This window comes from Benincasa hispida, chromosome 8 (genome assembly GCF_027475165.1).
Source record: "Benincasa hispida cultivar pf3 chromosome 8, pf3_genome.v1.1, whole genome shotgun sequence".
NCBI classification, from domain to species: domain Eukaryota; kingdom Viridiplantae; phylum Streptophyta; class Magnoliopsida; order Cucurbitales; family Cucurbitaceae; genus Benincasa; species Benincasa hispida.
The window spans coordinates 47324833-47344486 of NC_143485.1; the positions used below are offsets into that span (position 1 = coordinate 47324833).

The following is a 19654-nucleotide window of genomic DNA, read 5'->3' on the forward strand; positions in this document are numbered from 1 at the left end:
TAAAAGTTTTGAGTAAACCATATGAACATATTAACATTTTTGAATGACTTCTCTAAATGAATACACAATTGATATTCATGTTTTTATTTGAATGTATGCATATTTCTAGTTTAAACTTGCTCAGAATGACCAAGAGTTAAGTTAGGGGTGTTTTGTTAGGTCTTTAAAGGATATATATTTTCTATGTTAATTCTCCCAAAATAGTATTGATTATTTTCTTTAATTGCTAATTTTGCAGGTAAAACGGTCCCCGAGGCGTTTAGGAGTCATTAAAATAAAATTGGGCCAAAAACATAAAAAAAATGACCAAGAAAATCAACTAAATTGAAGAGAATCAGAAAATTATCAAAATGCCACCGAGTACCATCGAGTATTCTATATTTCTTTTAAATACCATCAAGCATCAAGTAAATGCTATCGAGTAATAGAGTAAGGCCATCGAGTTTCAGCATCACGACCCTAGGAAAGGCGTCGAGCAACGCTTGAAGACATGCTTACTTCTACTGTAATACGGGCCAGCATTGCAATGCTCTGGATTTTGATGCGATTCATTCTGCGTGCGCGTGGCTCACATAATGCAGCATCAAGCACCAACTTCACGTCCAAAGCGCAACACTTCTTGGCTTTTTTTTTTTTTTTTTTTTTAGATTTAGCATTGTAATGCTGACCCCAGCGTCACAATTACCCTGCAAGTATAAATAGTTTTCTTTCAGTTTTGCTGAAGGGAGGAAGCACGATTTCGAAGGAGGCTGGAATTTCTCTCTGTATCCATTAGTCTCTATGATAATTTTGTTTCCTACTTAGGTTAGATTTTGATTTCTTTTTTGGACTGTAATCAATAACTTATAATTCTTCATGAATTTGTCTATGGATTTGTGAAGTAATTCAATCTTGTTTCTATTTCAAGAGTTCTTGCAAATTCTTTTTAGTTTTCTACTTATCTTTATCATTAACAATGTGGTTTGAGTGTGAATCTGTTTTTAATTCTTGAAGCATGTTGAATGATCTATATATTGAACATGTTTAGCCTAGATGCTTGGTTTTGTCACATTCACTCATGATTGAATGTGTTGCTTTTAATGTATTCAATAGAATGTCTAGCCAAGATCTCCAAGAGACAATAGTAATTTTGTGTTGAATGGCTATCCTATGATGCACTAATTACCATATTTGAAAAAAATTTGGTTAATTAAGTAAGCTATCTTAATAATTAATCGATGCAATTGAATCCTAGAACTTAATGCACGTGTTTTCTCTTCTATATGGCCGCAGTCGAACCCAACAGAGGTAGAAACATGTAGATTGATTAAGGTTAGGGCTATCCTACGTTAATCGTTGATTAGAACGCTTTCTTGACTAGGTTATTGTTAGTTGTTTGGCTTGCGAGCTCAGGTGGCTTAGTAGTATGCATCGGGGAGTTCTCAAGGCAACAAATAGTAAAAGTGACTCCTACTGTCTAGGAAGAGAGCTTTCCACACTGAGCATCTAGCGTGCTAATCGTGCTTTCCAGTTGGGAGAGCTAATTGGCCATGTTCTGCATGTGAGAGAGGGTTGTCTCTTGGCTCTGCATGAGCTTTGAAGTAGTATTTGCTAAGCTCTTCACTATATTCTCCATAGAGGGTTGTCTCATAATACTCATTTTCATAAATAATATCGTGAGCAACATTGTATGCAAAATTATTGTCAATTTATATAAGTATGGTTCCATATTTTTCCTGTCATGACATATAATTTATCAAGATCTCTTTAATATCCTCATTTAGTTCAATATTCTTATGAGTACTCATATTCAAGATTTCTTCTGGAATATCCATATTCTTAACTGAGTTATTTTTATTATTGACTACTTTTTCAAGGATTTTAATCTTTGGAACCCATTTGTTTACCATGCTTCAGGCATGATGTATACTCATTAGTAGGACAGCTTCTTGCATTGGGATATATATATATATTATGGTGTATTTGTAACCAATATATATAATTTAGCCATTTTCTTGCTACTGTAAATGTTCTATAAATACATCTAACATTTGATTTGCAATATTTTACAAATGAGTTATCTTTTGAACTTCTAGTTCAAAGTGATCTGTATGATGATCAAAAAGACATACATATGCATTCATTCAATTTCTTTTTTCAACTTTCTTATTTCCTCCCTCCTAATGTTGGATTCATTAAAATCATGCAATAAATACTCACCCATCAGACGTTTAAGATATTTAATAGTTGATGGGGAATCAAATCCAACATATATTCCTAACCTCTTTTGAAGACCCATCTTAGTACGTTGTGGTGGAACATATACTACACATCCAAAAATTCTCAAATGAAAAATACCTGGCTTATGGCCATAAGCTATTTGTAATGGTGGGTACTTATGATAAGCTACTAACCTAATGCATGCAAGTGATGCAACATGCAAAATAGCATGTCCCCATATAGATGTAGGAAGCTTAACTCTCATAAGTAATGGTCTAGTAATTAATTGCAGACATTTTGTAAATGATTTTGCTAAACAATTTCGTGTATGAACATAAACTAAAGGATGTTAAACACTTATCCAATTGACATATAATATTTATGATAAGCTTGGGATGTAAATTCATCAGCATTATCAATACGAAAGGTCTTAATTGTATAATTAGGAAATTGTGTTCTTAACCTAATTATTTGAGCAAGTAATCTTGCAAATGCAAAATTTTGACTTGATAATAAATACACGTACGACCATCTACTAGATCTGTCTATTAAGACCATAAAATTTCTAAATGATCTACTTGGTAGGTCAGTAGGTCCACATATATCACCATGAATTAGTTCTAAAAATGTAGGTGATTCAGTCCTGACTTTAGCGGATGATGGTCTAATTATTGATTTGCCTTGAGAGCAGGCATCCCATGACAATTCATTAGATTAAAGAATCTTCTGACTCTTCAATGGATGTCCATGTGAGTTTTCAATAATTCTTCTCATCATTATAGACCATGGATGACCCAATTGATCATGCCAAATTGTAAATATGTCTGAACTCATGAACTTTGGGTATATTGTTGCATATGTTTTAATTACTCGTATATGAGTAAATATAATCCAGAAGATAAAGCAAGCAACTTTTCCACTATACATTTTTCATGTGAAAAAATAGATATAATATAAAGATACTCCATATTATTCCTACTATCAGTCTCAGTATGATAACCATTGTAGCGTATGTCCCTAATATTGTATTAACTTTTTCTTTCAACATTGTCAATTTAAAAAAAAATGATTTCTACTAGTAAGTATTGTATGCATAGTTGCATTGTTTGCCAGAAATATATCTTTTTTGCTCATTTTTTAGTCATTCAACATATGAAAAATATCCATACTTCTTCATTAAACAAAATAATTACAATCAGAGAAATGAAACTTTAAATATTAAAAGTTTAATCTTACCTAAAATTAAGGTAGATTCTAAAAAAAAAAGAAGTAATCTTGGATATTCTCAAAATTGAAAGAAACACTTGTTATGCCATCAATTCTGCCAATTTTTTCTTCAAGAGATTAAAAAAAAAGTTCGACACATCCAAAATTTTCATATTGGATAGGTAAAATATATCATTTTCCTGCTATGCAAAACTTGCTTCCATATTGTCCATTTTTCTTGAATTATTACGTTGTGGAGTTTTTCCTTTATAATCATCATTTCATGTGGTTCTTTTGAAATATGGGTGATTATAACGACCACCACGAAAAAAATATTTATTTCTTCCTCTACCACGGTCATGACCTCAACCACGACTACGATTATTGGAATTCACAACATTCACTTCAAGAAACGGTGTTGCTTCCAGTTGGTCGAGATTCATGATTTTTCATCTACGATTATTAAAATTCACAATATTCACTTCAGGAAATGTTGTTGCTCTATTTGGCTGAGATTCATGATTTCTTTTTAATTAATAACTCGTTATTTCATTCAGTCACGAGAAGGCATTAGATGAGTTCAAATACTTTTTAAAATATTTCTCTCGATATTGCTATTGCAGGAGCATATCCGAGACACAAAATGTAGAAAAATATCTTCTCCAACATATTGATTTAAAATCTTAGAGCTTCAAGTGAATCCATTCATAACGAGCTCTAGAAAGAATAGGTGTTTTGTGATGATCATATTTTGATGGTATCTAGATATATTCTGGTATCAAACACTCATGAAAAATAATTATTATCATTAATATTAATGCTACAAAGTCTAATTTTGTAAAATTTGTCATGGTAATGTTATCAACAGACATTGTATTTATATTGAAAATTTAATACATATATCAAACATGCAAAACAATAATTTAATTTACTAATTATAACGAAGACGGAAAAACAAAATACTTTAAGGACCTAACTTTAACGGAGAAAATAACAGGAGTTCGAAATGTGATGTCACCTTCACACCTATTGGACCAAATAAATTTGTTCACTACGTTCTTACTCCTATTACTACTAGAGAGTAGCAATAGTTACAATTCCATGATCGTCTATAAAGAACCGATATCTAGTTTGAACCGTTGATGAATTCCATGGTATTGGGGGAGGGTTTTTTTACAAAGTTGGTAAAATGGTGCAGAATGTAAAAACAATAAATGTAAATGCAAAAGTGAAAATGAAAGTGACTCAATTTTTAAAAGGATTTAACCTAGGTGTAGGTGTCATTTTAACATTCTTGGTTGTTTATTGGCCTTAAACAAGTGCAACATAAAAGCCTAGAGATGCATGCCCTAATTTCTTGACTAACAATACAATCAATTCTAAACGTAGAATTAATTAGGTTTGGTAGCATCCACATTAATCAAGCACTTGCATAACGAAAGGAAAATTAGCTAAGATGAATTAATAGTTCGTAAAACCTAGATTATTAATTCATTGGTTCTTGAATTTAGCTATCATGCAATATTATGAAAAAGATTAATCTAATTAACCTAAATCATACACAAGCATGCTTAGTTCTTACTCTTTGAAATTAACCACATAGACATGTTCAAAATCTTGAATTCAAAGAATTAAAAAGAGTTGGCCAATAACCCTAAAATTCAACGCATAGAAATTTATTTATCATTTAAGAATGAAATTACAACAAGCAAACCATCAAGAAATCAGAAATTACATCAAGAAGTGTAAAAATTACAGTCTTGTAACCAAGAAATGTTAAAATTCAAACCTAACCTAGACTAGAAATGCTTACTTTTGGCCTTGCATTTCTTCAAGATACATTAAGGAATAGCAAGGATGGATGAAAGGTGTAAAAAAAAAAAAAAAAAAAAAAGGTGCTTGAAAAGTTGAGAGAAAAATCGAGTTGAAGCGAATCTTTCGTGCAAAAGGTCTGAAAAATCCTTTTGTAATCGAGGTAGAGTGTAAAAATGCTATACTAAGCATAATAAGGTTGCCTTTTTTCTTATCGAAGCGTAATGCATAAGGTAATCAAGTTGAGGGTTACGCTGGGCTGATGAAGACACACGCACGCACATCTTAAAACTTTCGTCAATTGTTGTAGCGTAACTACGCTGTGGGTAACGTAATTAAGCAACCTTATTTTTTCTAGCTTCTGCCTTCAAGCGTAATGTTCGAGCATAAGGTTAGCACAATTACCCTACTGATCAGTGGCTATTTCGTAATTTTTCTGTCCTTTTAATATTTGATGCAATAAAGCTTCAAATTAACTTCTTTATTATCCCCTTTTTGCTCCAATTGACTTTTCTACCCTTTGAACGATTATTACCTACAAAATACAACATTTAATTCATAAAAATACATGAACAATAATAGATTAAGTCGAAAATCATTTTGTTCACTCAGTTCATCGAATCAAATCTCAAGTTTTAACAATCATCAAGTAATGCAAACAACCACTTAAGTAGTCTAAATTCAAGCATTAATTTGAAACTCGTTGTAAAAGGTTTTTCAAGTTAGGTCATGAATGAATGAATGAAAACGAAGCCTTGAAATTTTAAAATCAAAGAAAGCCTGGAAAAGTTTTATCATACTCCCATTTCATTGTTCCTCTACGCTGGCTCGATTACTGGCTTTAGACATACCAAACATGCAAAAAAAAAAAAAAACACTAAGATAAGGGTGCCTTACTCACGTACACAAAAAATAGAGGGCATTTGTTTTACCTAGAGGGCTAGCATTCACATTCCCATTGCAGGGGACCAGTCCACATTTTTCTCACGGGGTCCTAACTAAATACATGGGAGGTAGCTCTTTTCACTTCTATTTATGCACACACATATACTTTTATTTTATTTTATTTTATTTTCTACTAGCTAGCATTTTTTTTTAACTTACGTTTTTTTTTCAGCACCTATTTCGCTTCTCTTTCTTTTTTTATCACACCCAAGACTTATTTTATCCACTTTGTCTAGCATTATCTAAAACAAGAAAATGTTACTCTCAAGCCAAAGGTGGCCATTTCAAGGTGACAACAAAAATCCGAGAAAGATAAATCGTTTCTAAAATTCTAAGATTAAAAAATTACTTAATAAAGTTCTCAAATATGCATGAAATAACAAGAAAAAATCGTAAAATTGGCTCAAAATCATGAAAGAATTTTTCATACTAAGATCATGAAAGCATAAAACTCAATAAGTGTATCATCAACTCTCATTAAAAAGAAACGAAAAAACTGAGCAAACAGATCATCATGCAATTTCCAATCATTCAAACAGTCACTCAAAGCAAAAACTTTCTCTAATCAGCAAAAATACAATATTCGAGCTCAAATGCTTAAAGGTTATCCAGATGTACATTAAGAATATAGAATATATCATCTTTGAAATTTAGCATCAACTAATCATTAAGATATCTAGCTAAACTAAAAACAACATACATGATAGTGAACAGACATGCGAAACACCTACACCCAACTTTCAAAGCAAACATTGTCTTCAATATTTAAAAAAATAGAAACTAAGGCACAAGGACAAAGAAAATGAAGGTGAACAAAAAACTCCCCGGATTTGGACGAGTGCTTTGGTTGAGCATGCAACACTTCTCTCAAAGTACAAGATCATCTGTAAAGAAGAAACATTCACAATTTTCTCAGTTATTTTAAACTAAACTAAAACTAGGATAGACTACAAAAAGAAAAACAAACAAAAACAAAAGAAAGAATTAAAAATTTGACGTTTGGCTGCCTCCAGGAAGCGCAAATTTTTAGGGTTAGCCACTCAACCATTCAGCCTGATCATCTTGGATTGGAGTTGATTGGCTTTCTCTATTCGTCCATCTTTATTGAACTTGCTTCTCCATCACCTTGCGACAATAATAGTTCATTTGAGGCAAACAGGTTAATGGAGGGATTTTCATTTAATTTTTTTTTTAACAATTCCTTCAAATTTGATAGACAATGATCTTGCACCTACATCAATTTTTGGTAGAGCAGTTTGTAAGAAAGGTCCACCTAAAATGACAGAGTTCCTAGGGGAATGAGCATTTTGTTCGTTGTTAAGAACATAAAAGTCGATCTAGAAGATTAGGCCATCTACATTTATAGAAACATCATATACTACATCTAATAGCTTACTCAAACTATGGTTTGTCCAGTTGGATTACAACATTTGTGCTTTTAAGATTTAGCAACTTAAGCTCATAAAACAAAGATGTAGAAATAATACTCACAACTACTCCTAGATGTATTAGAGGATTCTGCAGCTTCTTCTTACCTACAGTGCAGGGTAGGCAGAACATACCTAGAACATCTTGTTTCAAGGGTAGCTTACTTGGTATAACCATTGTTTCTAGAGTAAAAATTATCTCTTCCTCTTTATTTACCCACTACTTTGAGCTCGTTTCAGGAAAGCTAACAGTCACCAATCCAGTGCTCTCAGTAGACTTAACTTTTTCTTCTTTCTTCTCAAGACTTAAGAGTCTACCTGGAAAAGGAGTAACAGGAATATAAGCTTTAAAATAAAAAATTTCTAAAGAATCAGAACTAACCTGTTTAGAGCTCCTAGGTCCTCTGGGTCTACAACTGTGTTCGTCAAAACCAAACAATTGATTGATTTTTTTTTCCAAAAATTAAATTGTCAGATTCAGATTTCATAAATTCAAGTTTCAAAGAGTCTAAAGATCGAGGATAACAAATTCAAAAGGTTCAAATTCAAAAAAATCAAGAGAGTAAAGAGATTCAGTATTCACAAAATTATAAGATTTAAGTTCAAAAGGTTCTAAGCAAGCAGAGACACTGACTATAGTCAGGGCACTTACACTCTGGCACTTACATTCTTAAAAGAGTGTTTCGGTTGTGCAGAGAGCTTACCACATTTGATATTAATTTTACTCATCGTGGTGGCCAACTCGATTTGATTGGCTAGATGTTGCATACCTTGCCTTGTCTTTTTTTGGAAAATAGCATTTTCTTCTTGTATCTTCTTTGATTCATGTTGGAAGGTGCTTACATCTTTTTGAAATGACAATATAGTGGTAGTCAATGATCTCACCATATCCTCTATTAGTGCACTAGAGCTAGATGTACTCCCTTGCTAATCTCCTTGACCTTTCCAATGGAGGTTGGGATGGTCTTGCCACCCAGAATTATAAGTGTTGCTATATGAGTCTCGTCTTTTCCCTCCAAGAAAGTTGACTTCCTTTATAGGGGTTTAGGCTTTTAACTGTGCTTGAGCCATTTTCTACACAAGAATAATGGGATTAGTAAGTTGAGAATGTAACTCTTTTATCTCTTCTATGTCGGTTAAGTTGAATCCAGTTGATCTCAAGCTAAATTGTTGAGAATTTTCTACCATAGTTAAAATCAATCGACTTGCTTCCGATGGTGTCTTATCGGCAAGAGTTTCTCCCGCCACCGCATCGCTGGTGCTCTTGTCAAAAGCAAGCAAATTGGAGTAAAAATACTGAATTAAAAATTGATCATTAATTTGTTGGTAGGGAGTGGTTGTTTATATCTCTCCCAATACTCAAATAAAGTATTCCCACACTTTGCTTGATTCCATAAATTTCCTTTCTAATTGAGTGGGCTCTAGAAGCCTAAAAGAACTTTTTAAGGAACTTTTTCTTAAGGCAACTCTAAGTAGTGATTGAGCCGAACGGAAGATAGTATAGCCAATTCTTGACGCCATCCTTTAAGGAGAAAAGAAGGCCCTTAGATTCAATTGCTCCTCTATCATGCCATGCGGTCTCATCCCAGTACATACCATATGAAAGTCTTTGATGTGCTTGTAGGGATCTTCTCTAGGGATTCTTTTGAAAATTGGCAATAAGTGAATAAGTCCTAGTTTGAGCTCAGATGAGATGGTAGTCTCTGGATAGACTATACATAGCAGTTGCTGAGTCATATCCGGTTATGTTAGCTCTCTTAAAGTTCTTTCTCTTTCTTCACCCATGTTGACTACTTGCTCTTGTACCTCTTCTTCTTCTTGGGTTTGAACCTCTTGTTACTCTTCTTTTAAATTCTATTCTATCTCCTCAATTGCTTCTATCCTCCTCTCCTTTTGAAGTCGACACTCTTCTCAAAAAATGTCTACAAAAAAGTCAAGCACAAAATTCCTAGAGGAGCAGGTCATACAATAAAGGAATTCAATTGCACACAATCTCTTTTTGGGTAATTATATATATATATATATATATATATATACTAAAGGGATTCAAAAATTGACTAACTAGTTGCCTCAGTTCTCCAAAACAACGCTAATTTAATCGAGCTAGAAATGTGACGTCGCCTTCACACGTATAGGACCAAATAAATTTGTTTACTCCATTCTTACTTCTATTACTACGGGAGAGTACCAATAGCGGTAAGTCCGTGATCGTCCACAGGGGACCGATGTCTGAACAATTGATGAATTCCATGGTGTCGAGGGGAGGGAGTTGTTTTGCAAAGTTGGTAACATGGTGCAAGAATGTAAAAACAAGAAATGTAAATGCAAAATTGAAAATGAAAGTGACTCAATTTTTAAAAGGATCTAGCCTAGGTGTAGGTATCTTTTAACATTCTTGGTTGTTCATTAGCCTTAAACAAGTAAATTTGCTTGAGAATTAATGACTTACCCCATGCAACCTAAAAGCCTAGAGATCATGCCCTAATTTAATGACTAACAATTCAATCAATTTGTAATGCACAATTAATTGTGTTTGATAGCATTCACATTAATCAAGCACTTGTATTGCGAAAGGGAAATTAGCTAAGATGAATTAATTGTTTGGAAGGCCTAGGTTATTAATTCATTGATTTTTTAAGTTAATTATCATGCAATATTATGAAAAAGATTAATTTAATTAACTTAAATCATACGCAAGCATGCTTAGTTCTTGCTCTTTGAAATTAAAAACAAAGACATGTTCAAAATCTAGCCTTCAAAGAATTAAAGAGAATTGGCCAACAAAACCCTAAAATTCAATGCATAGAAATTTATTCATCATTCAAGAATGAAATTACGACAAGTAAATCATCAAGAGATTAGAAATTACATCAAGAAATGTAAAATGCTTACTTTTAGCCTTACATTTCTTCAATATACATCAAGGAATTGCAAAGATGGATGAAAAGCGAGAAAAAGAGAGAAAGAAATGTGCAGAGATATGAAAAGTTGATAGAAAAATCGAGTTGAAGTGAATCTCTAGTGTAAAAGGTTTGAAAAATTCTTATATAAACGAAGTAGAGCGTAACGATGCTATAGCTAAGCGTAACAACGCTGACCTTTTTCTTATCAAAGCGTAATGCATAGGGTAATCACACTGAGGATTACGTTAGGTTGATGCAGACGCGTGCGCGTGGATCTTTGAATTTCCGTCAATTAACGTAGCGTAACTACATTACCCTATTTTGTTAGCTTCTGCCTTCAAGCGTAATGCTGGAGCATATGGCTAGCGTAATTACCCTATTGATCAGTGATAATTTCGTAATTTTTCTGACTGTTTGATGCAACAAAGCTCCAAATTAACTCCTTTTTTATTTGTTTTGCTCCAATTGACTTTTCTACCATTTGGATGATTATTACCTACAAAATACAATATTTAGTGCAGAAAAATACACGAACAAGTATAGATTAAGCCGGAAATCATAGCACTTTTATGGTGCTATGAAACGTGTTATGGAATTTAGGAGCGAAACACGAGAATTGATAAAACATAATATAATATTAAATATATAAAATAAATAACTAAAATTTAGAAAAGAAAGAAATAGGATAATATGGAAATTCAAAGTAGAATTCCGAAATAAATTTTCTTACAAAAAATGTATGTCATTGCAATATTCATAATAAGCCACTATTTATAGATAATGGGTAATTACTAATTAGGATGTGATATTTCATGGACACTAAAGGTGCTTTGACATTAAACACATGGAGTAATTATAGATTGACACTTGGATTGATGGTAGAATGCCATTGGTCTTATTAGGACACTAAGCATTTAGACATTTATTTTCTAATATTTATAATAATAATAAAATTTTGTCAATACAAGTGTAGCTCAACTTACCTAAAAAATGCACTATCATCAAGATTCGATATTTGAATCTACCACCATCTATGTTGTTAAACTTAAAAAAACAAAAAAATAAATTAATAATTCAACCTAAAATGGCATAAGGCTGAATTGTTTTAAACCACAACAATTTATCAATTGTTTTCTTATGCCGCACAAGAATCAAGAAAGTAATTGAGAAGTCAGTGCGTCCATTGTTCTCCCCATTAGCGCGGGACGCCGTTGTGGTTCACAGTCCTCCCATACAATACGAAACATGATCGATTCTTAGACGACAGATCGAGCGAATGGATGTCCTTGAAATCGAGAAAGACGACGATGACGGGCCTCCTCCTGGATGGGAACCCATCACTTCGCCGCTTCCGCCACCACCGCCGCCGCCGCCGCCGCCACTTTCTTGTGAGTGCTTCCGAGGTTTATTTCAGATTTTGTGTTTCCGAATCTTCGTCTTGGTTGTTAGATTCGATGCATTTCATTATTTTCCATCTCTGGCTCTTTATACATCTGATTGAACTTCTGCTGATTGACTTCAAAAATTTAAGCTGACATTTTTCTTCAGTAATTTTTGCACAATATCTTCTCGTGTTCATGTTTGTGAGCGAATCGATTTGGTGGTTTCTTCCCACTGCTTATAACGGTGAATGTGTTAACCTAACTTAGCAAGAAAACACTTTTTGAAATTAGTCCAATTCACATCTGTGCAGTTTGCGTTATTAATCCGCTTAAGCTATTTTAGTTCACACGTAGTTTCAGTTCATGGAATTGATGTTCATTCAACAAAAAAGCGCAGAGAAGTTAGAGATTCTTGTTGAGTTTTTTTGTATGGTTGACACTAATTTAGTTGGGTTAATGTAAAAACATTGAAAACTAACTTAACATCCAACTTAACTTCTCCTTCCTGCCCATTTGCGTTCACAGGTTCGCGCCCATCTCGGATTCATGAGACCCTGGACGAAGTTTGACGACGCATTGCAATTTTTTTTTTTAATACAAATGCAAATTTTTGCCCATTGTTAAAATTTCATGATCTTATGATTTTTCTTGAATGTGAAATCACGTTCAAGGTCTCATCCATTCGTGATGGATGAAAACCCTCAATTGCAAATGTTATTTAACGTTGGTTAGTATTTGTGACGTAGATAAAATGTTAATTTTCGTTGTTTTTAGAATCTAAGTCATTTAACATTAGCGAAATCAAATTTGAGTCATTGGTACAAAAATCTCATACCTGTTAGCATGTTTTATTGCAAGTCCCAAATGTTGTAATTGTATGTATTAAAAATCTTCTCACTGGAAACGTTTTGATCTGCAGCTGATATGGCACAAATGGTCTGTGGTACCTGCCGTCGCCTGCTTAAATATTTAAAGGGAGCCATATATGTTCAATGCTCTTGCTGTTCAACAGTTAACTTTGTGTTAGAAGGTTCCTTCTCTTTTTCTTCGTTTTAGTTTTTACTATTATTTTCTTCCTTAAAAGTTGTCTTGTTCATATGCTGTTAGCTTTTTGCTAATTTGCAAGAACCCCTTTTTCCACATATGTTGGTTTCAAAATGCTATTAGCACTTCCGAACTCTATGCTCTTCAATTCTGTTTTCTTCCTACCGCATCCTCTTTCATTAGGGAGTCAAGTGTTCGGCTTTAGTTCTGAATATCTGTTTCTTGTGCTAGTGCTGGGTGGTGCCTGTATACCACTTTCTTTTGACCTATATGCAATAATTGAGGGAACGGGTTATAGTGTTAAAGGATTTACATTATGTGATTGTGCCTCCAAATATTATTGTAGGATCTACCATATTTCTCAGATGGGTTATAGATGAGTTTAGGAGGTTTTACTGACATTGAAATCTGGAATCATTTTCCCCCATCCCAACATACAAGTTATCCACATCCTTGTTGTTGGAGCCACCAGGTACAATTGTTGAGTTCCATCCTCTTAGCATTGAGACGAGCTAATAATAAAAAAGTTTGTAAATTAAATAATTTTATATAGCCTGAATCCAAATGTTCATTACTTTTTTCATTTTCTTTCTTTTCTCATTACGTGCACGAAGTTGAAACTTGAAAGCAAATTCTGGCTTTCGAAGTGTTTCTACTATGTGTGTAATTGTCCAAGTATTCTGTCCTTCCCATTGTATTCCCGTTGTATTAGAGTCTGATTCTGCCTGAAAACTCTCATTTCCGAGAATTGGATCAGGGGATGTGATCAATCATTTCGAGAACTTAAAAATTGAAATTCATGTTTAGAAGAAAAAAATACTCCAGCATCACGTTTTTTGGCTGTTCAAATCTATATTGTCTTGGAAAGTCCACGTCTGTCCCAAGCCCCAGACTTGGGAGTCAGTTCAAGTTTATCTATTTTGTCATTTTGTCATGATCTATTATCCAATATTAACTCAAGTCTTTATAACAACTTGCTGTCAATGTCTTATGATTCTAGTTTTCCTTTTCCTTAAACACTTCATTCTCTTTCCAGCTCATGAGGTTGGACAAGTTAAATGCGGTTCTTGTGCAGTGTTGCTTATGTACCCATATGGAGCATCATCGGTTAGGTGTTCCTCGTGTACCAGTGTAACAGAAATTGGGGTATGTCAATCCTCATTCTAGCAAAGATATTGCTTAGAATATGCTTAAATATGTACGGTACAGTCTTAATTTTCTGGTTGTTTCATACATTTACTATGTTGATGCACAATTTGATGAACTAGATCCTTTTTTAATCATTGGTTGAGAAATTTGTGCCATTTCTAAAACAAACACAGATGCATAAAGCATGGATGTGTTGAAACTAATCCTTCCCATCACTTAATGTGTTGGCAAGGAGCATGGAGTGGAAGCTATTTCTACTGCCTCCTTGATGGATGAAATTATATTGTAATGTGCAATATGGATCGAATTAGTAGCTTACCAATTCACTGCAATTGATAGCATTAGAACCCTTTAGAACAGTTATATAGGTTCGGTTTAAATATCAAAGTAGTTCATTTCCGTCCTTGTACTTTTAAAATGTTCATTTTGGTCCCTATACTTTCAACTTTGGTTCATTTTAGTCCTTGTACTTTCAACTTTGGTTCATTTTGGACCTTGAATTTTCAAAAAGTGACCACTTTGATCTCTTAAAAATGAAGTAAAAATGAGAATGCCATGACTAAAAAGGTTACTTTTTGGAAGTACAAGGACCAAAATGAACATTTTGAAAGTACGAGGATCAAAATGAACAAAAACTAAAAGTATAGGGACCAAGGTTTAATACTACTTAGGTCTAGTACTCTCAATTTTGGTTCAATTTGGTCTCTCTGTTTTTAAAATGTTCGATTTAGTTTCTATACTCTCAAAATTTGGTTTAAATTGGTTTGTACCCTTTAAAAAATTGGCCATTTCGGTCCCTATTTGCTAAAAATTTAAAAAAATAAAAAGAGCTAAAAATGAAAATTAAGAGACCAAAATTGCCGCTTTTCAAAAGTACAGAGGTCAAATGAACATTTTAAAATGTATAGAACCAACTTGAACTATATGTGAAAGTACATGGACTAAATTGATCTAAAATTGAAGGTACGGGGACCAAATTAGTCTTTTAAGTCTTCATGTGTGCGAGTGTACTGTGTATATGTAGATCTCTATTATGCTTTTGTTGCGAGTTCTTCATATTCTATGGAAATGAGGGTGATGATTAGGGTAATTTCAACTGTTACTTAGCTTTGATACTTGATCGATTACTTTTATCAGTTGTAAAAATGAGAAATCATGAACAATAAATTTTCACCCCTGACGGCTTTACGTGGCTGTGCAGGTGCATAATAGACGCCCACCGTGGTCTGTCCAGCAGGGGCAAGCAGCCCTTCCTACCAACTTTGTCCAGTAGAATTTGTTCATTTACTTGTGTTTAGGAAAGATGTGACATTCTCTGAATTTTTCTTTTCCTTTGATCGTTAATCAGCAGGCAGAGAAGGAAATCAATATTATCATTCATTACTGGCATTTTTGTTTCCTTATTATTAATTATTGAGTTTATGTAAAGAAACTTAGGAACTGACCTTCCCAACTTCTAACATTTTTTTATCTCAAGTTTTTTTTTTACTTGTTTTTGCCTTGTGATTTGACTTCCCGCTTATGCTCAGTGTTTATGCTGCTGATTGGTGCCTTATTAGGTGCTGCCAACCTCTGAGGTGTTCTTCATTGTAGTTTGTAAATGATAGGAGCCTACCGTTGTGGCGTAAATTAATGAGATCAGTCGTCTACATTTTATCTTCTATTTGGAGATCCTTTGAGGTCTGGGGTTAAAATTTTTCTCATAAGCATTTTCTTTTCTGGTTTGAAATTTAAACTTGAATATTTAGACCCAGTTTAGTAACCTTTTTTTTTTAAATTAAGCCTATAAATACTACTTTTACAAGTTAAAATTTGAAAACTAAAAAAATGTAGCTTTCAAAAAATTTGTTTTTATTTTTTGGAATTTAACTAGGAATTCAACCATTGCACTTAAGAAAAGTGTAAATCATTGTAAAAAATAGAGAAAATACTTAATTTTCAAAAATCAAAAATTAAAAACGAAACAATTACTAAATGAGGTCTTACTAATTCAAATTCAAGATATGAGGATTTGGCTTTTGATAGATCCAGTAAATGTTGGGTTGGGACATAAGGTAAGATATAGGGTTTAATAACATATTGAATTTATGTATAGAAAACAAGACTGTCATAGATGTCCGAAACACTTTACAGAGATGATGCAATCTTGGAAGGTTAAAAATTGAATTATTACTCTTGACCTTTCATGACGGTTCAAAACTATTATTGTTGTGAAAATCTTTTAAGAATTCAGAAAAAAATTTGGATTTGAAATGTGGTGATCACTTAGAGCTAAAATTCTCCACCACTGTTTTAAATCTCAATTTTCGTATCAAACTTGAGGGATAGAATTCATTTGAGATCGACTGAATTAAAGAGGCAAAGGGGCTACCGCCATAAGGCCAACAATTAAAGATAAGGAAACGACCCTTATGACTCAATTTAGTATTTCAATTTACAATCCAGACTATTAAGAGAACTACTGATCCTCAAAGAGAAATACGTCTGTACGAGAATGTAGACTAGATAATTGCATCAAATTGTTTGCGAAAGATAAGAGCAGACGAGTGCTAAAGGGAGTGATGCAGAGTATTCATTATTGAATGTTTTTCAATCCCTACCTTCAATCATCAGCTGGGAAGTCCTCATCTGAACCAGTTTCAAGAAATGAACCAAGAGTCTTCCGCAAAAGACTGAAAGTCTTATCATCCTGTGTTACAGATCCAAGTGTATAATTAAAGTGCCCATTAGCATAGAAGGGGGAAAGCGTTGGTACTAATTTTATGAATTACAGGTCGTATTATAATTTATACCTGCTTTTTCCTTTTCAAAGACTCCTCCAACTGAGCAATCTTTTCAGCACAAGCTTTCTCTTGTTCAGATATCAAGCTCCTTTCTCTCTTTCCTGTTACAAATACGAAGAGATATAGATAATAATCATAATAATAAAACGTTTTGTGCTGATTGATGCATAACTTCATGCTTACTCAGTTGTTCATATTTTACAAATAGCCTTTCTTTCTCCTCTTCAAATTTGGAAATGGTATCTGCCAAAGCCAAACATCATCTTAGATTAATAAAAGGTATTTAAAGAACCGTCTTGAAGAACAAAGAGGTGGCTTTTCTTAGAGCTCCAATGGTGTAAGATCATAGCCCATAGTGAATATACAAGAATATTTGCCAGATTGAAGTTTAAAATGAAATAAAATTGTTATTTTCAATACCAATATATCATACTCATTCAAATTATCTGCAGATAGGATTCCAAAATCAGATAATGGAAAATTATAAAGCATGGTAAGGATTTGTTCATACATTACGAAGGTCCCACGCCAGTTGATATTTATAAATAAAATGAAAATTAGTCTAAACAAGAATAGTAAATAATGCGTATTTCTCAGTATAATACTCGAAGTGGATGTTACCTTTTATGGCTTGGAGATGTGTAGCTTTCTCTTTTGTGAATTTCTCGTAAAGTGCTCGGAATTTAGCAGTTTCATCCTTCAAACAGTTTTCACACTATAAAGAAGCCATATTGATTTTAACAAAACATCTGGAAAATGCATCAATACAATGAAACTAGAAAGAAAATATAATGACTTCAAATTTGTGCTTGAATGGCCTCTATTTCAAGTTGTCGTTCTCCACCAACCTCTTTTGAGCTTTTCGATAGAGCTTTTGCAAAATTTTGCCTGAAATCGGTTGGAGGAAATAAATTGCGTTCATTCGTTTATAACTAATTCAATAAAAAAACAAAAGCGAGCAACATCGTGAACTCGTCAGGATAGAAATCTACCTGTCCTTCTCAAGTTTAGATTTCACTTGCTCAATCATTGTTCTCATCTCAGTCGCTACACTGTCAATAATATGAAATTAACATTCAAAGCATCGTTTTAGTGCAGGAAAATAATAAGAGTATTAGCTCAGAAAATGAATGAACTCCTCTGTCATTAAAAATGCGGCATGGATTGAAGTTGTTAAACGGTCAAATGTTCGAGAGAAGAAGCAAGTCTGATCCAATAACCTAACTTGAACAGGCTATCATTTCAAGTTTATAACGAATCATATCAAACAAATCATAAAATCAAACTACCAGTGAGGTCAGTTCAAATCTACCAGAAGAAGGAAAATGAAGATGCAAACGAGCAGCCGTATACACAGAAATTCGAGAATCGGAAATGAGCACAGAAGAACACACAATTCCAGCAGCTCCAGTCAATTAACTAATCATTAATAAGTTCCGATCGAGCAAAACCACTCAAATTACCTCGAGATCGTCTCTTCATTCTTCTTCTGGTCGTCCTTATGAGCTCTCTCTTTGATCTGATTCAGCGCCGACACTATTCCTTTGAGATCGCTGCATACCGTAAATATCATTGTCAAGATTGTCCAAAATATCACCAGAAAGTGGAACAGAAATGGAAAAAATAGTACGTACTCGGAAAGGTCGAGATCGAGGTCGAGATCATCGTTGGTTCGCTTTCTTTGATCGGAGCTTGTGAGATCGGTGTCGGAGACTCGCTTCCTGACTCTTGCTTTAGTAGTAGGAGTTTTCATGTTCCCCATGTGGATCGAGGTTGAAGAAAACTTTAGAATTGAAGATGGAGAACCGTTCTGTTTCGAAGCGTTTGAAATTTTGAATTACCAAGACCTGTAAATGTCCCGCTGAATCGTGATGGCATTTGGCGCGCCAGTAGCGCTAATCATTCGTGTCCACGTGGATACTCACAATTTTGATATGTTGGTAAGTTCAAAATGGAATTGGGGATTTAACTCGAACCTTTTAAGTATAGACTTATAGTTGAGTTATGTGAGATATATATATGTTGATTATTTATAAATATTTATTTTTGAGTAAGTGATATGTTGATAATTATACTTAGTTTGGTCTAACACCTAAATATTAGTTATATTACCCAATATATAAAAATAAAAATAAACGTGGCTTGGTAAAATATATTATCCAAATTGGGTTGATCAAATCCCTCTGCAAATGCTATAAAAATAAATGTAGGTGCAGTTTGGAGAGAGTTACCTACCTTCAGTATTGGGTATTGGTGTGATACTTAGGGATTTAGCTGGAGATTTGATTGTTTTTGGTCTTGAATGCCTGAATACCTTCTTTGATCCTCTCTTAATGGAAATGAAAGCTATTTTTGAAGGTGTTAAAGCTTGCGAGTACATTGGGCTTCCCCAATATTATTGTTGATTAGATTGCTCGGTAGCTATCAATTTAATCAATGGAAGAACAAAATCTCATAGAGAAATTCAATGTTTGACAGAAGAAATTTTTTTATTTAGCTAAGGGTCTTAATACTATTTCCTTTACTCATGTTAGAAGAAATCTAAACTCAATAGCTCATGAAGCTGCTAGGAGAGGCAGATGCTTTAAAAAGTTTGGTGTTTGGTGTAATAATTTCCCAATAGGGTTACTTCCAAAGATACTATTTCCAATTTATGCCCTTGAGGCTTAATAATGTTGGGAAAAGACCTCCAATTTCTACGGGAAAAGTTAAGCAGAAAAATAACAAAGAGTAAAATTAAAAACACCAAGAATTTACGTGGAAAACTCATGCTCTTCAAAAAAAAATTTCACACCATTTTTCTT

The 19654-nt window shown here is 33.5% G+C and overlaps 2 protein-coding genes across 3 annotated transcripts; one reads left to right on the top strand and one right to left on the bottom strand.

Moving 5' to 3' along the window:
- The first annotated feature begins 11583 nt into the window (after positions 1-11583).
- Positions 11584-15555, top strand: LOL2 (lsd one like 2). The gene is made up of 4 exons (XM_039037854.2): positions 11584-11880; positions 12794-12904; positions 13955-14064; positions 15269-15555. The coding sequence occupies exons 1-4, from the start codon at positions 11769-11771 to the stop codon at positions 15338-15340; spliced, it is 405 nt and encodes a 134-aa protein (XP_038893782.1). The 5' UTR covers positions 11584-11768; the 3' UTR covers positions 15341-15555.
- Positions 15556-16455: 900 nt separating this feature from the next.
- Positions 16456-18837, bottom strand: LOC120083550 (DNA ligase-like protein). Of its 2 annotated transcripts, none has more exons than XM_039039349.2 (8): positions 18485-18837; positions 18314-18403; positions 17843-17902; positions 17699-17738; positions 17472-17565; positions 17034-17093; positions 16860-16951; positions 16456-16756 (listed from the first exon to the last, which is right to left on the bottom strand). In XM_039039349.2, the coding sequence occupies exons 1-8, from the start codon at positions 18610-18612 to the stop codon at positions 16670-16672; spliced, it is 651 nt and encodes a 216-aa protein (XP_038895277.1). In that variant the 5' UTR covers positions 18613-18837; the 3' UTR covers positions 16456-16669. The 2 variants fall into 2 exon arrangements, with proteins under 2 accessions (XP_038895277.1, XP_038895278.1); XM_039039350.2 differs by having other exon boundaries at positions 17472-17547; positions 18485-18735.
- Between the last annotated feature and the right edge of the window lie 817 nt (positions 18838-19654).

Coding starts and splice junctions, on each gene's coding strand:
- LOL2 (XM_039037854.2), top strand. CDS start 11,769: ATGGATGTCCTTGAAATCGAGAAAGACGACGATGACGGGCCTCCTCCT. Junction 11,881..12,793: donor GCCGCCGCCGCCACTTTCTT/GTGAGTGCTTCC, acceptor TTTGATCTGCAG/CTGATATGGCACAAATGGTC. Junction 14,065..15,268: donor CCAGTGTAACAGAAATTGGG/GTATGTCAATCC, acceptor GTGGCTGTGCAG/GTGCATAATAGACGCCCACC.
- LOC120083550 (XM_039039349.2), bottom strand. CDS start 18,612: ATGGGGAACATGAAAACTCCTACTACTAAAGCAAGAGTCAGGAAGCGA. Junction 18,404..18,484: donor CTCGATCTCGACCTTTCCGA/GTACGTACTATT, acceptor TACGGTATGCAG/CGATCTCAAAGGAATAGTGT. Junction 17,739..17,842: donor TCTAAACTTGAGAAGGACAG/GTAGATTTCTAT, acceptor AACCGATTTCAG/GCAAAATTTTGCAAAAGCTC.